Genomic DNA, 15,939 nt, shown 5'->3' with positions numbered 1-15,939 from the left:
TAGGCCTCCGAACATATCACAATTTCAGCAGGCTAACTGGATATTCTGTACCAGAAATCATTTTGTGAAAAGCAATGTTAAATCAGGACAGACTCTAAGGCTTGATGAGATGAGAGTCTATGATCTTAATAAAAGAAAATGCTCAGCTTCTATTAGCTCTGTTAACCCTAAAATAGGTTATAAGACACCACACAAAATATAGAAATTCATTTCATTTTTTAAATGTTTTGTTCAAACAAGAATGGATATAATTTCTTTCATTTTACCTTGAAGCTGCAAAGAAGCTTGTGATTTGGTAACCAAAACTGGCATAGTAAGCATGTTCCATGATCGCCATCATCTGAATGCAATTGTATCCTGTATAAGCAAAGGTCAAATAGAGATTAAGAGCCACATTTTTAAAAAGTAATGAAAACAATATATAAACACAGACCCTGTTCAAAAGGCATTACATTTTACATATAATCTAGAAGATTTGGTCATTTTGAAAAGTTCTACTACTTTAACATCTTTGCTTGTCTGACCTTCTAACATAAAATCAGACAGTTAGTTCTTGAGGGTTATAGTCTAGCTATTTGAAATGTCTTCATTTTAATAAGTAATAAGTGATATGCAAATATACTTAATTTGGCTTTAGAATATTAAAGATGGCAATCTGCATATGCTAAACTTCAGTTGCACTTGTAATATTCATATCGAAGATGGTGAAAGCCAAATAAAAGTAACTGATTGCAGGCCATGTACTTTTAATTTCACCTTTTTCTTTATATTTCTCTTTTTTCTAACATAAGATATACCATACCATTGAATCCATTTTTCTACAAGGTAGCTTTTATAAAGCCAGCATTAATGCTTCCATTTTCCACTGTTTCTAGGACCTATAAAATTACTCCACAGTCATTCATGGGCACACATGTGTGCGCACGTGCACACACACACACATATACACACACACGTACACCCACATACATCCTTCCTTTCTCTATCTGAAAATGTTTTGCTTTAACACTAAATAAATTGACTCAAATGAACTGACTCAAAAAGATAGGTATGTATTTTTAAAAATCCTTAACACAAATATATTTATTAATGTGTTTTTAATGTAAGCAAATAATCAGAGTAGAAGAAACTTTGGTCTTTTAAAAAACTAAAAAAATCATTTTCTTCAAAGTAAAATACAGTAAAATTTTCAAATATGATTTAATTGCCTTCTGCAACATGCAAAGAAAATATTCCTATTCTGTTCTCAAAGTCTAATTCATGTCAATATAATTTCTTGTGCACATATTTTAGTACATAATTAATATTGGAACAATTACGATTCACGTTCAGAACTGAGGATTTGTAAGTTTAAAGGATAACATAAACTCCATGATTCAGAATCTGTTGAAAAGTTATTACTGTTGGCTTTACTATTAAAAAAAGAAACAAATTAACTCTATCAGGCCTGGTAGAAATATGTATATAAACTACTGCTCAATAATATAAACCAAGTCTAATACTTAGTCACAAAATACAGAGTTTGTAGTTTATTTCTCTATTATGTAATCAATATTATTCTTCTGACCAAGTAACAATTTATAGCTTTTATTATACATTTTATGTCATTAACCATTCCTAAACTTACTTATGGTCAGAGTACTGGGCTAGGTAATTCAAACATAAAGATGAATAAGAAAATCCTTGTTCTGCTGAAACTTCTGCAAGATCCAGGTCATAAACAATTTATTACAGTATGAAATGAGAGACCATCTCAAGTATAACAATATTAATATAATATTTATTAAATATAATTTATATTAAATTATCCAAACATTTAATTAATTTTGGTTTCTGGAAACTGACCTCATCATCTCAGGTAATCAAGATCCCTATATAACTAAAAATTTCAACCATGAGAAACTTTTCCTCTAGCCAAAATGTGGACTGCCTACCAGAAGCAGACTAATTAAATGTAGTTTATCTTCCTGCCTAGCCACTGTAGCAGGTGTTAATATGCTGAGAAATGATAAAAAGCATTACCTATAAAAAGAAAATAACAGATCTAAAGCATTCTGAATCAATAATTCAGCAGTACACTATTCACTCTCCTGCTTGTTCCCATGAAGACAGGGTTTGTGTCATTAGAGTCCAATACAAACACCTAGACCAATGTGACTCACACAGAAAGATGCACCACAAATATCTGTCTAATAAGTCATCCAGACAGGAGCTATATATACAATGACTCTGAAACAAAATGAGTTCTAGTCACCTTACAAATGTAAGATTTTTTTCCCTAACAGACTTAAATGAACAGGCTATAACCAGTGACCACTTAAATTGATAAGAATTCTCTCCTGTAGGGCTTCCCTGGTGGTGCAGTGGTTTAGAGTCCGCCTGCCAATGCAGGGGACACGCGTTCGTGCCCTGGTCTGGGAAGATCCCACATGCCACGGAGTGGCTGGGCCCATGAGCCATGGCCCCTGAGCCTGCATGTCCGGAGCCTGTGCTCCACAACTGGAGAGGCCACAACAGTGAGAGGCCCACGTACCGCAAAAACAAAACAAAACAAAACTCTCCTGTAGAAAAGTAATTATGCTTACATATTTATCTATAATTTTGGAAGCTATCATTTCACATTAAAATTGAAATTGGAATAATATCTTGAATTCTTATGTTCTATCTTATTCCATTTCTCTTTTCTATGCTATCACTATTACAGGGCAATTTGAGAAGCCTAAAATAACATGCATTTCTATTGCATATTTAATCTCTTAACACAATAAAAGAGACACTTGTAATTAGCTTCTCTAGTAAGAGAACAGACTCATTAAAATTTTATCTGAATAAAAATCAGAGTTATTACTTACCAAGGTCTTTGATTCTTGGTAGTATATTGCATGTAAAATGTTTATAAGAAGCTATTTTTCCTTCATAGGAAGAAATTCCCACATGAGATTCATAAATTCGTAGACCTCTTGGCTTCTTTGGTTTGGAATGCTTAAACTACAGAATATTAAAATTACATATAGAATTAAGCCAAAACTGCAGGTATGACACTAACAGATTAAGCATGTTAAATGAAATGATGAATTAACTCAGTCAAACACTTTGAAACTACTTTCACATATAAAAGGCACTGGCTGCCTCCATTAAACTTTCTTTTGAAAAAAAAAATCCTTTTTAGGATCATGGTAATAGACCTATTTGAAAAGAGTAGTCATGCGATGGCTCATGCCTTATCACTGAGTGAAGATGTATTTTGAGCCTAAGCCTTCGAGAAAACATAAGAACTGTGAAATGCATACATAATTATTAAATGCAAAGCATTTATCAACAAGCTTCGATAACTTAAAGGACAGAAAAGTGAGCTCCAAGATACCTATAACTCTTATCAATAAGACAGGCTTAAAAAATTACCCTGATTAATACATTCATGAGATGTCTTGACTATTCGTTGTTCCTAAGGACACTGATCCTGCTTCAAGTCCATGACAGTGAGAAATATTACACCACTGGAGAGTCTTTGATTAATCAGAAATTGTAGTTAAAATTTTTAAAAATCAGTATCCCTTATAGGTCAGTACATAGAGATTTAGTGTTCTTCCCCCGCCCACAACTTCAGAAACACACGATACAACAAAAACTCACTTTTATATTTTATTGGCTACACATGATGGACATATATATATATATATATATATATAGCAAACGAGTACATTATGATGTAAAATATTAAACCGGTGGTGAAGAGAGAAGTTGAACATTACAATAAAAGTTATAAAAGTAAAAATTAATTTTCCTAGAAATACTGGAACATGCATTTATTTAAAGAGTTGTTGTTCTCACTTTATATGGGTGTTCTGGATCCCAGTGTATCCAATCATAATTCACATTATCACTGTCACGAGTCACGTACTTCGCCCACGGTGAAATACGATACAAGATCTCTCCACTTTTACTCCTAATAACAACCTAAAAAGAGAACAAGATATTATTGCCTTAAAATACTTTCAAAACTCTAAGATAACACATGATACTCTATGAGCACTGTGACAAGTAAGAAAAGGAGGAATGATCTTAAGAACCGAAACTGCCTTCCAGATGTGTGAACTTAAGGATGTTTAAATTCTATGGACCTTGCTCTCCTCATCTGCCATGGTATATGATCCCTAAAGTCATTTCCAGCTTGAACATTTTATGATTCTCTGGCAATTTTCATCATTGCCAACCAACCATTATAGTAGTTAATTAAAGTAAGCATACAGTAGATAGGAAAAAGACATGAATATTATTGGAAGCTACCGTCAATAAATCAATCAACAGAAGGAACTGATCCTAGTATATTTTTTAAAAAGTCATGAGTTATATCACCATCTCTTCCTTTTCCTTTTCATAGCAATTAATGATAACATGGGTTTAACTAATAATTGTATTATAATACACACAAACACACACACTACCCTACAAACATTTTCCACTTCTCAATTTCTTCTACACCTTATTCCAAGTATGCTTTACCATATGAAACCAAACACTTTCCTTTTTAACCATTTGTTCCTACATTTGCCAATAGTATCACTATTGCTATCAGTATAAAAAATAACAATAAAAATGCAGGGCTTCCCTGGTGGCGCAGTGGTTGACAGTCCGCCTGCCGATGCAGGGGACATGGGTTCGTGCCCCGGTCCGGGAAGATCCCACATGCCGTAGAGTGGCTGGGCCCATGAGCCATGGCCACTAAGCCTGCGCGTCCGGAGCCTGTGCTCCGCAGCGGGAGAGAGGCCACAACAGTGAGAGGCCCGCGTACCGCAAAAAAAAAAAAAAAAAATGCAAAGGCAACTTTTACGGAATCCACCAGTTTAGACTTAGTACTGAATAGAGGGCTTTGAATTTATCAGCATGGTTAAATAGTGAACAGAGCTTCCAGGTATAGCTTTTTAAAGTTTTTTTTTTAATTAATTAAACCTTCTAAGAGTAGGTAGAGTGTGACAAAAAATGTTCAGATCAGTAGCTGATATGAATGCTGAATGATCAATATGCTCTCAGCATTGAGAAAGAATATATTCTTTGGTCTCCTTTAATAGAGAAAAGCTCAAGTATGCATAATTCTTGGTCATTAAATATTTGTAGAATGTTTTATAGTTTAGAAAGGGCTTTCATAGTCATATCTCACTTGATTCCAGAGAATCTTTTTTTTTTTTTGCTGTACGCGGGCCTCTCACTGCTGTGGCCTCTCGCGCTGCGGAGCACAGGCTCCGGACGCGCAGGCTCAGCGGCCATGGCTCATGGGCCCAGCCGCACCACGGCATGTGGGATCTTCCCGGACCGGGACACGAACGCGTGTCCCCTGCATCGGCAGGCGGACTCTCAACCACTGAGCCACCAGGGAAGCCCCCAGAGAATCTTTATAACCCAAATATTGAGTGAGTAGCCAGAAGTCCCAAAGTCACCAACTGGCAGAACCAAAAGCTAAGCAGAGCTTCTGATACTCACTTCCTTTTTCTTAACAGGCTTTAATGGCACTTCCTTCATATACAGAAAAAGAATAAATCATGATTTAAGGAGGAGGGGACAGGTGAGTGGTGAAAAGGAACATCTAACTTACATGAGCTCAATTCTATCTCCTTAGTTGTGCCTCCCACTTATTAAAGCCCATCACAACTAAGTGTTTCTATTATTCAAATGGTAATCACAAAACATGAATGAATAGGATCAACCCAGTCCCGGAGTATTTTATCCCCCAAAATATGTCCCTTAAGTCACATAACTTTCTAGTATAATACACACAGTGATATATTTGAGAAAAGGCTTTTTATTCACTCATCAACCCAGGACAGGTAATGGGGAAATAAAATACCAGAAATCAGTTTTCAATGGATAGCACCCTGCCTAATCCATCCACCTATCTTTTCTCTTTTTTGCAAATGGCTCTACAACCCCTCCAAAGGATGATCATGAACCAATAAGTATTTTTCAAGGTGTCTGCTGGCAGAGAGAATATTTGAAACTTTAAGCAAAGAACATGAAGAATTTCCTTATGCTGAATATAATTTCCACATTCTTTGGGACATTAACTTATTTATCTTGCTGTACACATGAATGTCTTCAGAGGGTACTGAGTGATGGAAGTTGGAAGGAACAGTCCTTCTATGGGTCTTTCTCACTCCTACATGTTTTGCTGGGTACAGCAAGAATATAAGGTCCTGTTGATGACAGAGGCCATTTCTCAGAGTTGTGTTTGTAGCAAGCAACCCTGAGGAATGAGATAATGTCTCCCTTGAAGACAATGGACAGCTTTCCTTACTGCTTGCTATAAAAGAAATCATTCCCCAAGGTAAATAGTCCTCACCTATGAGGCAAACTAGCTGTGTGCATAGCATCTATCTAGACCCTATAGTGTCACCCCTATAAGACTTAGAAAGCAAGGGAAACTAATGCAAGTATGATGCACATCCTGTGCCATGAGTAATAAAGTCATTTATCTCGGACTCAGGAGTCCTGTGTTTTCAGCCAGAATCCACGAAACAGTAACAGGTTAACTTATGAGCTTGAAGGTACGGCAAAATCAAATCCTACACCTGACAATGGATGACTTACTCATTTCGAATGACTTCAATATTTTTGTTACCAAAAGTTCTATTTCTTCATTTCTATTAGTGTTTTATATTAGACATTTTTGTTCATCATTTTTATTAATTTTGCTTCTTGGGGTGGAAACTTTTAATTATCTAATTCCTTCCTTTTTTCTTAGCAATAAAATCAGAGCCTGGATCCTTGAATGATACGTAAAACAAAGCTTCCCACCACATCTAGAACACTTCACTGTAATCATTACATAAACGGTAAATTCACTTCTCTATTCTTTAGGCTCCTGAATTTTTAATGTATTTTTGCTATAGCAGTTTAGATTTTACTAATAAACACACTTGCCAACAGTACCCACCTTACCTCACCTTTGATTTACTGTTCCTAAGTTGCTGTGATAACAAATAAGAGTATTATAGTAAATCTAAATAACCCAAAATTGAGAGACCTTCCAATGAGTAAAAAATATAACCTTCTGGACTAAATTTTGCTCCTGAAACGTTTTAGGGGGGAGAAAGGGGAGAGATGAGTGTACTTACTGAATTTGTGCTCTCTTGAGTTCAGATTCAGATTTTTTAGATAAAACTTTATATCATTTAATTTACAACCTCAAAATAGAACATGTTATATAGCAAATTGAAAAGAAAGCTCTAGCTTGATTGATCTTTCAATGATAGTAAGTCTAATAGCTGATGGGTAGAAGAATTCACTTGGTACTAGCAAACTGAAAGTCTCATACACTACTAGTATGAGTATAAAATAGTATGAACATTCTAAATAGCAATTTGGCAATATGATCAAAAATTCAAAAAAAAGTAATTCTCAATGACTCAGCTATTCTAATTATAGATGTTTGCCCTGTAGAAATAATCAGAGAAGTGCCCAAAGAACTATATTCTTATCTATTAATCTTAGTGTTACTTTTATTAGCAAAAAGTGAATGACTGAATAGTGTATGCTTGTTAAAAATTATACCACTGAATTATATTGAAGGTTGCAAGAAAATTCTTTCAAGTTATAAAAAAGAATGTATTGCATCTTCTTAATGTACATATATACAAATGGTTGCCTATGGATAGAGAAATTATTAATAGCTTTTATTTTCCAGTTGTATCTTTCTATATTGTTATCAATTCATTTCACTTGTAGAGCTTCTATAAATCAGAAAAAAAATAAGTATTCTGATAAGGATTGCAAATAGATGAATTATACAATTGTGTACATATTTGTGGACCTGTGCTACCAAGTTCCATATATATGTGTGTATATACATACACTTTAAATATATTGACACAGTGTTAAACATAAAACTTTAAAAAGTATATTAGGGAATTCCCTGGTGGTCCAGTGGTTAGGACTCCATGCTTTCACTGCTGAAGGCTCAGGTTCAATACCTGGCAAGGGAACTCAGATCCCACAAGTCGTGCGGCCAAAAAAACTAAAAAGTATATTAATATCACCACATATCACTCCAATAAAAAATATATATAAAATCACTTTAAAGAAATATACTAATGAAAATAATATCATGATGAACTTTTGTAGGGCAAATTGATAATTTGTATAATTATAACATTTTATAACATGGTAAAAATGTCATTAGGCTCCTTTTCTAATGAGCCAAATTATCTCTTTGACTTATGGGAGGTTAACATCAAAGGACATTATTAAATTAAATAAAGAAGTGAATAAAATAAACCTCTACCTGTGCAAAAGTCAAATTGACTTAGTGAACTGTATGAAGTCAAATTTTATTTAGAAAATGACATTTAAAACTCAAATATACAATATAAGAAACAGTTTGGTAAAATAGTGAAGACCTAAAAAATTGTGTTTGTGTGTGTATATTCATTCAATCTAGGAATATCTTTTGAAATGGTTCTTGTCAAAGACTATTGTTCCTTTGGACCAAAAAATCACTGAGATAAGATGCTCCTCAGGTGGCCAACAATTTTATATGAAAATAGTGGATGTGTTCAGCTGGTTAGAAGTGGTAGGATACTCTGGAAAATGGTATTGCATGTAACTCTGGGTTTCAAGACTGAACGTGTAGAAGATGAAGAGAAAAGGCACAGATATTGAAAAATATAATTTGATTTGCCCAGATTATACTATCAAAATCACAACAACATGCTATGAAGGAAAAAAATTATTAATAAAGATAACTATTTAGTAGGGTACAGGTCAAAATAAATAAGCAATAAAAGTGATTTCTAATTTATGAAGCAATGTTATATCCTCCTCTTTTAAATTACCTCTAATTTATATAATAATATCTAACGTAATTATACTATATGTAATATGTATATAAGTATATAATATGTAAAATATATAATTGATATTATATACATATTTTTTAAACAATGGGTACAGTCATACCAACATGCAACGCTAAATATCAGTATTCTGTTGTGTGTGTTTAAAATGTGACAAAAAATACGTGTGTGTATATAGAGAAAGAAATACATACGTATAGAACGTATAATACTTTTAAGTAATTTTTAGAAGTGAGCGGGACAAAAATAAAACAGAGCATTAGAAAAAGTAATCACAAGTTTATAATTAAGTAGAAAAATAAGTGATATTCCAGAGGAGAATCTGATGGTTCTACCAATGACCAGAATCCTGAAGAAATAAATATGTGCTTTTAATATTTACAATTAACATAGCATAAACATTATTTTTAATGCATAGATATAAATATTAAAACTTTAAAATACCTTAATATAATTTAAAAAGAAGTTCTTAAATCTCATTTTAATTCAACTAAAATTTTATGACTAACCTTTGTTAAAAACTAGGACATAGGGCTTCCCTGGTGGCGCAGTGGTTGAGAGTCCGCCTGCCGATGCAGGGGACACGGGTTCGTACCCCAGTCCGGGAAGATCCCACATGCCACGGAGCGGCTGGGCCCATGAGCCATGGCCACTGAGACTGCGCGTCCAGAGCCTGTGCTCCACAACGGGAGAGGTCACAGCAGTGAGAGGCCCACGTACCGCAAAAAACAAAACAAAACAAAAAAAAAGGACATAGGGAATTCGCTGGTGGTCCAGTGGTTAGGACTCCATGCTTCCACTGCAGGGGGAACTAAGATCTTGCATGACACAGCACAGCCCAAAAAATTTAAAAATTAAAAAAAAAAAAATAGGACGTACGAGTATAAATTTTTTTCAGTTTTGTTTGTTTGTTATCCTTGCTTGGGTCAATTTTAAGATTCAGTAAGGTTACATAAGAAAGAATCTCTTTATCATTTTGAGAGGCTGAAAAATGGCCTCTCATTTCATATGTTCATATCCTACTTCTCTAGAATCTGTGAATGATAATTTATATAGCAGAAAATGGGTCTTTGCAGATGTAATTAAAGTAAAGATCTTAAAATGGAAAGATTGTTCAGATTTTCCAGGAGGGCAATCACATATATCCTTATAAGAAGGAGGCTGAGGGATATTCTACACATAGACAGGACAGAAAAAAGCAATGTAACCAAAGAGGCAAAGACTGGAGTGATGCAGACACTAGCCAAGGAATGTCAGCAGCCACCAGAAGCTGGAAATAGAAAGGAACAGATTCTCCCCAGATGGAGTATGTTTCTGCCAACACGTTGATTTCAGCCCAGTGATACCGATTTTTAACTTCTGGCTTCCAAAACTGCGACAGAAAAAATTTCTGTTGTTTAAAAGACACCAAATCTGTGCAACCATCATAGGAAACGATATAGAAATAAAGAAAAAAAATGGAGGCAATCACTCTTCTAAGAATAAAATGTAATGTACTTAAATTTAGTTAAATCTTGTCAGTGTCAGAAAGAGTTGAAAAAGTTATCTTAATAAGTAGTCTAAATAACACATTTTATCTCTTATTAACTTCCTACTCCCAAAAAGTAGACCAACATATACCAATGCATTTCAGTGACCTTCATTAAACAAAGTAAGTCCTTGACAATTCTCAGGAAAAGCAAACTCATTCAGAATAAACGTTGCTGAGCTTCAGAACTGATAGGAGGGCCTTCAAAAAAGTGAATTTGTAATACGCAGTTTTTACTGCTAGCCTACTCTCATGTAATTATTTTCAGGGGTTGAACAAAAAAGAGTCAGTCTTTACATGATGCAAATAAAAGTTCTAAATTTTCCATAAGGAGAAGCTAAGGAGCTATTTTTTCTACCTAATACCTGATGTCCATCAGCAGAAGAATGGATAAAGAAGATGTGGTACGTATATACAACGGAATATTACTCAGCCATAAAAAGGAACAAACTTGCGCAATTTGCAGAGACATGAACAGACCTGGAGACTGTCATACAGAGTGAAGTAAGTCAGAAAGAGAAAAACAAACATCGTATAATATCACTTATATGTAGAATCTAGAAAAACGATACAGATGAACTTATTTGCAAAGCAGAAATAGACACAGATGTAGAGAAAGGATGTATGGCTACCAGCGGGGAAAGGGAGGTGGGATGAACTGGGAGAATGGGATTGACATATATACACTACTATGTATAAAATTGATAACTAATGAGAACCCACTGTATTGCACAGGAAACTATATGCAGTGCTCTGTGGTGACGTAAATGGGAAGGAAATCCAAAAAAGAGGGGATATATGTATACATATAGCTGACTCACTTTGCTTCACAGCAGAAACTAACACAACATTGCAAAACAACTAAACTCCAATAAAAATTAATTTTAAAAAACAGAGATGGGGTTATTTAAATAAATAGATGATCAGTTGTCAATAATAATACTAATTTTTCATTCTGCATTTTCTAATTAGGAATATCAGAAACACTATCTGATATTAAAAGGCTATTTATTTCATTGTGAACTTGAGTTTATATTTCAATTAATGAGAAAAGAAAACCAAGAAACCAATAAAAGTATCATGGCAGTTTTCTAATAATAATAAGGTCCTGATATACGAATGACCACTTTGTGGATATACTTTCTTAAAACTACATATAATTGATCGGTAAAATTATATAAACTGGGGTTATATATGAGCTATAATTGACATTACCATTATTTAGATATTGAGCCTGCTATAGTAACCAAATAAAATTACTCTGTCTCTTGAAAATTTTTAAATTTCATTTAATTTTTTCTAGATATTAAAGTTCATACATTTTGGAGGTCTCCATCTTTGTTTCATAATCTACTTCATAATTTTCAATTAAACAAACAACCTGACACAAGCCATGTGCATATAAAGTTATCATAAAAAGTTGTCACATCCCGGTGATGTCCTTTACATCTACAACGTTCAGGGATTGAGGGAAGTGAAAAAGAGATTAAGTGATTAGATTAAGCCCCCTAAGCTCTTTGGATACTGGACACTATCCAAAAGAAGAGAAAGAAAAGGCAATATCCTTGCTAGTAGCTTGATGAAGAAAAGAAACAAATCAGTTGAACTTCAAAAGCAATAACCTATTGATGAAAAAAAAATAACCTATTGATGAATTTTCACTGGCTCCCATTATTTTTGCTTTGTATAAAATTTCTTATTTTAAAACATGCCATCACAATTCAGGTTTTTTTTTTTCTTTAATAAGAAATTTTCCAAGGTTAAATCCTATAACAACAGCTTGATTAGGAAGAGTTAAAGGATTTCACTAACAAAAACGAAGCCACTAATTAAAGAAAAAAAACTTTCCTTACAAGAAAAGATTAAGTATACTAGCTATGAAAAATAAATTTGTAACATGACAAAAAGTATCATACCAAATTATATCAAACTTTTGCATAAAGGACACCAATGTATGGAATAAAAAGAGATTAATTTTGAGGTATAGTACTCATGGCTACTTTACTCCTGATTTAACAACAATAAGAATTACAGAGATATAAACATTCACTTCTGTAATACTTACACAAGGGAGAGAAAAAACTGCAGAATATTGCCAAAAAGAAATAAATGAAGATCAGTAGCTGCTTCTTCTAAAAGCAGGTCCTTATTTAGAATGATTTAGAGAGACAGATGCTCCTGTACCTATAAAAAGCAGTATTACTCCCATAGGGTTCCATCCCAGTTCCCCAACCTTCTAGTCTAGTTAAGAAGTATTAAAACTATAATATTTTTTCTGTTTCTGTCTTTTTACTGAGGAAAATCTTTAACGAAATAAAGAAACAACTAAGTAGAACTGATAAAGTGTTTGCTTCATTTCAAGTACATTACCTGAACAAAAATCTTATAAAGTGAGGTCACTACAAAAAGACAAAATCCAAAGGGATTATGTCAGATTTAGGATGCAGGCATTGAAAATGATATCCCAGAGCAAGTGAGAATAACTACTCCTAAGTGAAAAGAATAGGAACAATGCTGAAATGTTGTAATCAGGTAAAGATTGATTAGGTGTCTTAGATGAGAAAACAGATGAATTACACATGATATAAAAATATAGGATTTAAACTTCCAAGATATTGGAAGATCAATATAGTAATAAAAGAAAAAAGCTATGAAAAGGGGGAAAAATCAGTGAGTTTTCATTACTGAAGAAGTGTGCTTCAAAGAGACTCATCCATGTGCAGTGAAGGCTAGAATTCTATTAAGTAAATAGAGTTATGATCTGGTATAACACCAACAAAAAAAATCTTAAAAAGTATTTTTAGAAGCGCTAGATGGGAGAGGTACTATCATAAGATGAGTTAAAACTCTCTTTAAAATATTTCATTAGGTATAATTATAAAAGTCTATATGGTGATAAATTGAATCATTTGAAAAAAAGAATATGATTCTTAAGCAATCACTCTAAGTGCCATTGCAATGAAGTAAAATATAAAATGTGAGGGCTGGGGAGAAATAATTTACCTCTTAAGGGAAATGTAGAGAAATTCCAGGAACTAGATACAGAATATGTAATTCTAAAAAATCATAAGATCTTTTGCGAAAACATGTAATTATATATTTAATATACATTGAGATTATCTCTAAGAATATAATTGACAACTATTAAATAAAGAAAACAGTTAATAATGAAAAGAATTCAGAGTTACACTTAAATATTCTTTATAAATTAAGGTTTCATAATACAGAGTGCAACACTATCACTCTTTTCTTCCACAAACGTCACATATTTCTCCAGGTGCAGGTGGTATTAGGGGAAGAACTACAAATAGGTATGTATGAATTAGGAAACACATAGTACACACATCATATGAGAAATTGATTAGGCAGACAGTATAATGGGAAATAGAACATGACTACATGTGAGATATGAAACTCAACATATGCATTTGGATAATTTCTTGTTAACTGATAGACAGTGACAATGGGAAGAAGTAGTGGTAAATAATAGGAGTCTTCACAATAGAGCTATTTACTTTAAACCTTCGTAGCTGAAGTGTATTTAAATTATTAAACATAGATATTTCCATCTTACGTAGATAGCGAAGGCACAGAGCAGCAAATGAACTTGGTGATCTCCAAGTGTGACAAGCTCTCTGGAGAAGCAGGGAAATTTCTCTGACAGTGCAGTCAATAAAGCACACAGGTCAGGGAATTACCCACCTGACTTCTGCATAAGGCTCAGAGAATAACCATGTGCTGAGGTGCAGTGACCTATGGTTCACTGTTTTCAAATATGTACATATATATTTCATAAAATAAATATTATATATAATATATATGTGTATGTATATATGTTACACACACACACACACACACATATATATATATATATATATATATATATATATATATATATATATATATATCCATGAGACTTTTTTTTTTCCTATCGGGGGCATACTGAGTCACTTGGGGAAATTTATAGCTTATTGGCATATTTGAAAGATGTTAAGATGAACAGACTGAAGAGTGAAAAAACAGAAAACAAACCTTAAATTGAAGAGGGTTAAAATTCATATTGACATTTAACACACACTTAACTGTTCTACTCAATAAAAGAATTCAGCTTAAATGTAAATACTTAAATCATAAAAGATTATATAGTATGTACTTTATCACAAGAAAAAGGTCCTGTAGGCATACCATTATTCATTATTATTTGAATTCATTATTATTACTTGGCCAAAGTGCAAATACTTCTATTAAATATAACCAAAAATAATACCCATCTAACAGTCACAAAATGTAATTTTCTTCCTTTTTCTGGCACAGCATTAAAAGATCAAATACTAAACAAAAGCTCTCTTTTAAAAAAAATTAATGCCTACATAATTTAGAAGAAAAAAGCATGAAATACTTTTGTTAAAAAAAATACTCCTAAAGAAAAATGAAAGTGTTCAATTCTCCAGATTTTATAATCATATTTAAAATCTACTATGCCCACACTGAAGGACAAAGGAAGACTGTAAAATAAATGCAAGATATTTCACAGTACATGGATATAAGAAAGAGAGTCTGCCAATACATTTAAAGTATTTCTAGAATCACTGTTCACATAAAGAGTGCAATATTTATGGACAGTCTAATCTTCTAGATACCTGTGATTCACTTCAATAAGCACTAAAACAGAAAGAGAAAAAGAGTATGTTTTATAGTTATCTTTCTAAAATGTATTATACATTCCCTTGTGACCTTAACAGAGGGAATTAAACACTTGTAGAAACTGATTTGTATACGCTGAACTGTGACATGGTTGGAATATGAATATTTCCCCCTGAATTCAGTAAAGAGAATATTAGACTTTTATATGTGTCTTTGACAGCAGTTTTCAACTCTGGATGTGCAATGAGAACCACCTGAGGAATATTTTAAAATAAAGATGCCCGAGTCCTATTTCTATCCACTATCACCACCCTACCTGTCACCCTTGATACTGATTCTGTGAGCTGCAGTCTAGTAGCTTAGGAGATAAAAGCTAGACCTGAGAAAGCAAAAGACAAAGTAGCTACAGGGACCAGTGCTCCAATAATAAAGAATAGATTTTTATTTTTAAAAAGTTATCATGCAGGAAAGAAAACTAACATTAAAGTTACAGGGACTGTATTTTCTAAACCTTGATAATAATAAAAACCTTTGCAAAAGACAAGGCATATTTTGCAATAAAATTTATCTCAATCTCTACTTTGAATTTTTAATTTATTTCTTATACAGTAATAATTTATAATTTGCTTTCATTCTTCCTAGTCTAATCTCCCTAATTATTCTCAAACAATCATTCTGTAAACTTTCAATCATGAAAGGCAACCAAGCTAGCTCAAAATTTATTCATTTGTGGTCCTGAGTACACCCGTGAATGTCCTCACTGATTTACTTATCAAAAATTTTCCCCTGCACTTAAGAAGGCCTCATAAAAGAGTATGGTGAATCTATTCAAGTTTCTGATCTTACCCTATAGTTTAACCCATCATTTAAAATATTTCACAATTTCTATGCTATATATCACATAAATCATTTTGCAAAACA

At 33.2% G+C, this 15,939-nt stretch overlaps 1 protein-coding gene across 1 annotated transcript in view; it reads right to left on the bottom strand.

Annotated features, from left to right (window-relative positions):
* Positions 1-15,939, bottom strand: part of GBE1 (1,4-alpha-glucan branching enzyme 1) — a 292,466-nt gene that overhangs the window by 149,269 nt on the left and 127,258 nt on the right. Inside the window, exons 4-6 of the mRNA XM_082654189.1 lie at positions 3,832-3,957; positions 2,853-2,988; positions 267-357 (exon numbers count right to left, since the gene is read on the bottom strand). Coding sequence (XP_082510315.1) covers positions 267-357; positions 2,853-2,988; positions 3,832-3,957 — 353 coding nt within the window. The remainder of the gene's footprint in view (positions 1-266; positions 358-2,852; positions 2,989-3,831; positions 3,958-15,939) is intronic.

Source organism: Grampus griseus, assembly GCF_964374135.1.
Source record: "Grampus griseus genome assembly, chromosome: 5".
NCBI classification, from domain to species: domain Eukaryota; kingdom Metazoa; phylum Chordata; class Mammalia; order Artiodactyla; family Delphinidae; genus Grampus; species Grampus griseus.
This window is presented reverse-complemented; position numbering and strand designations above follow the sequence as displayed.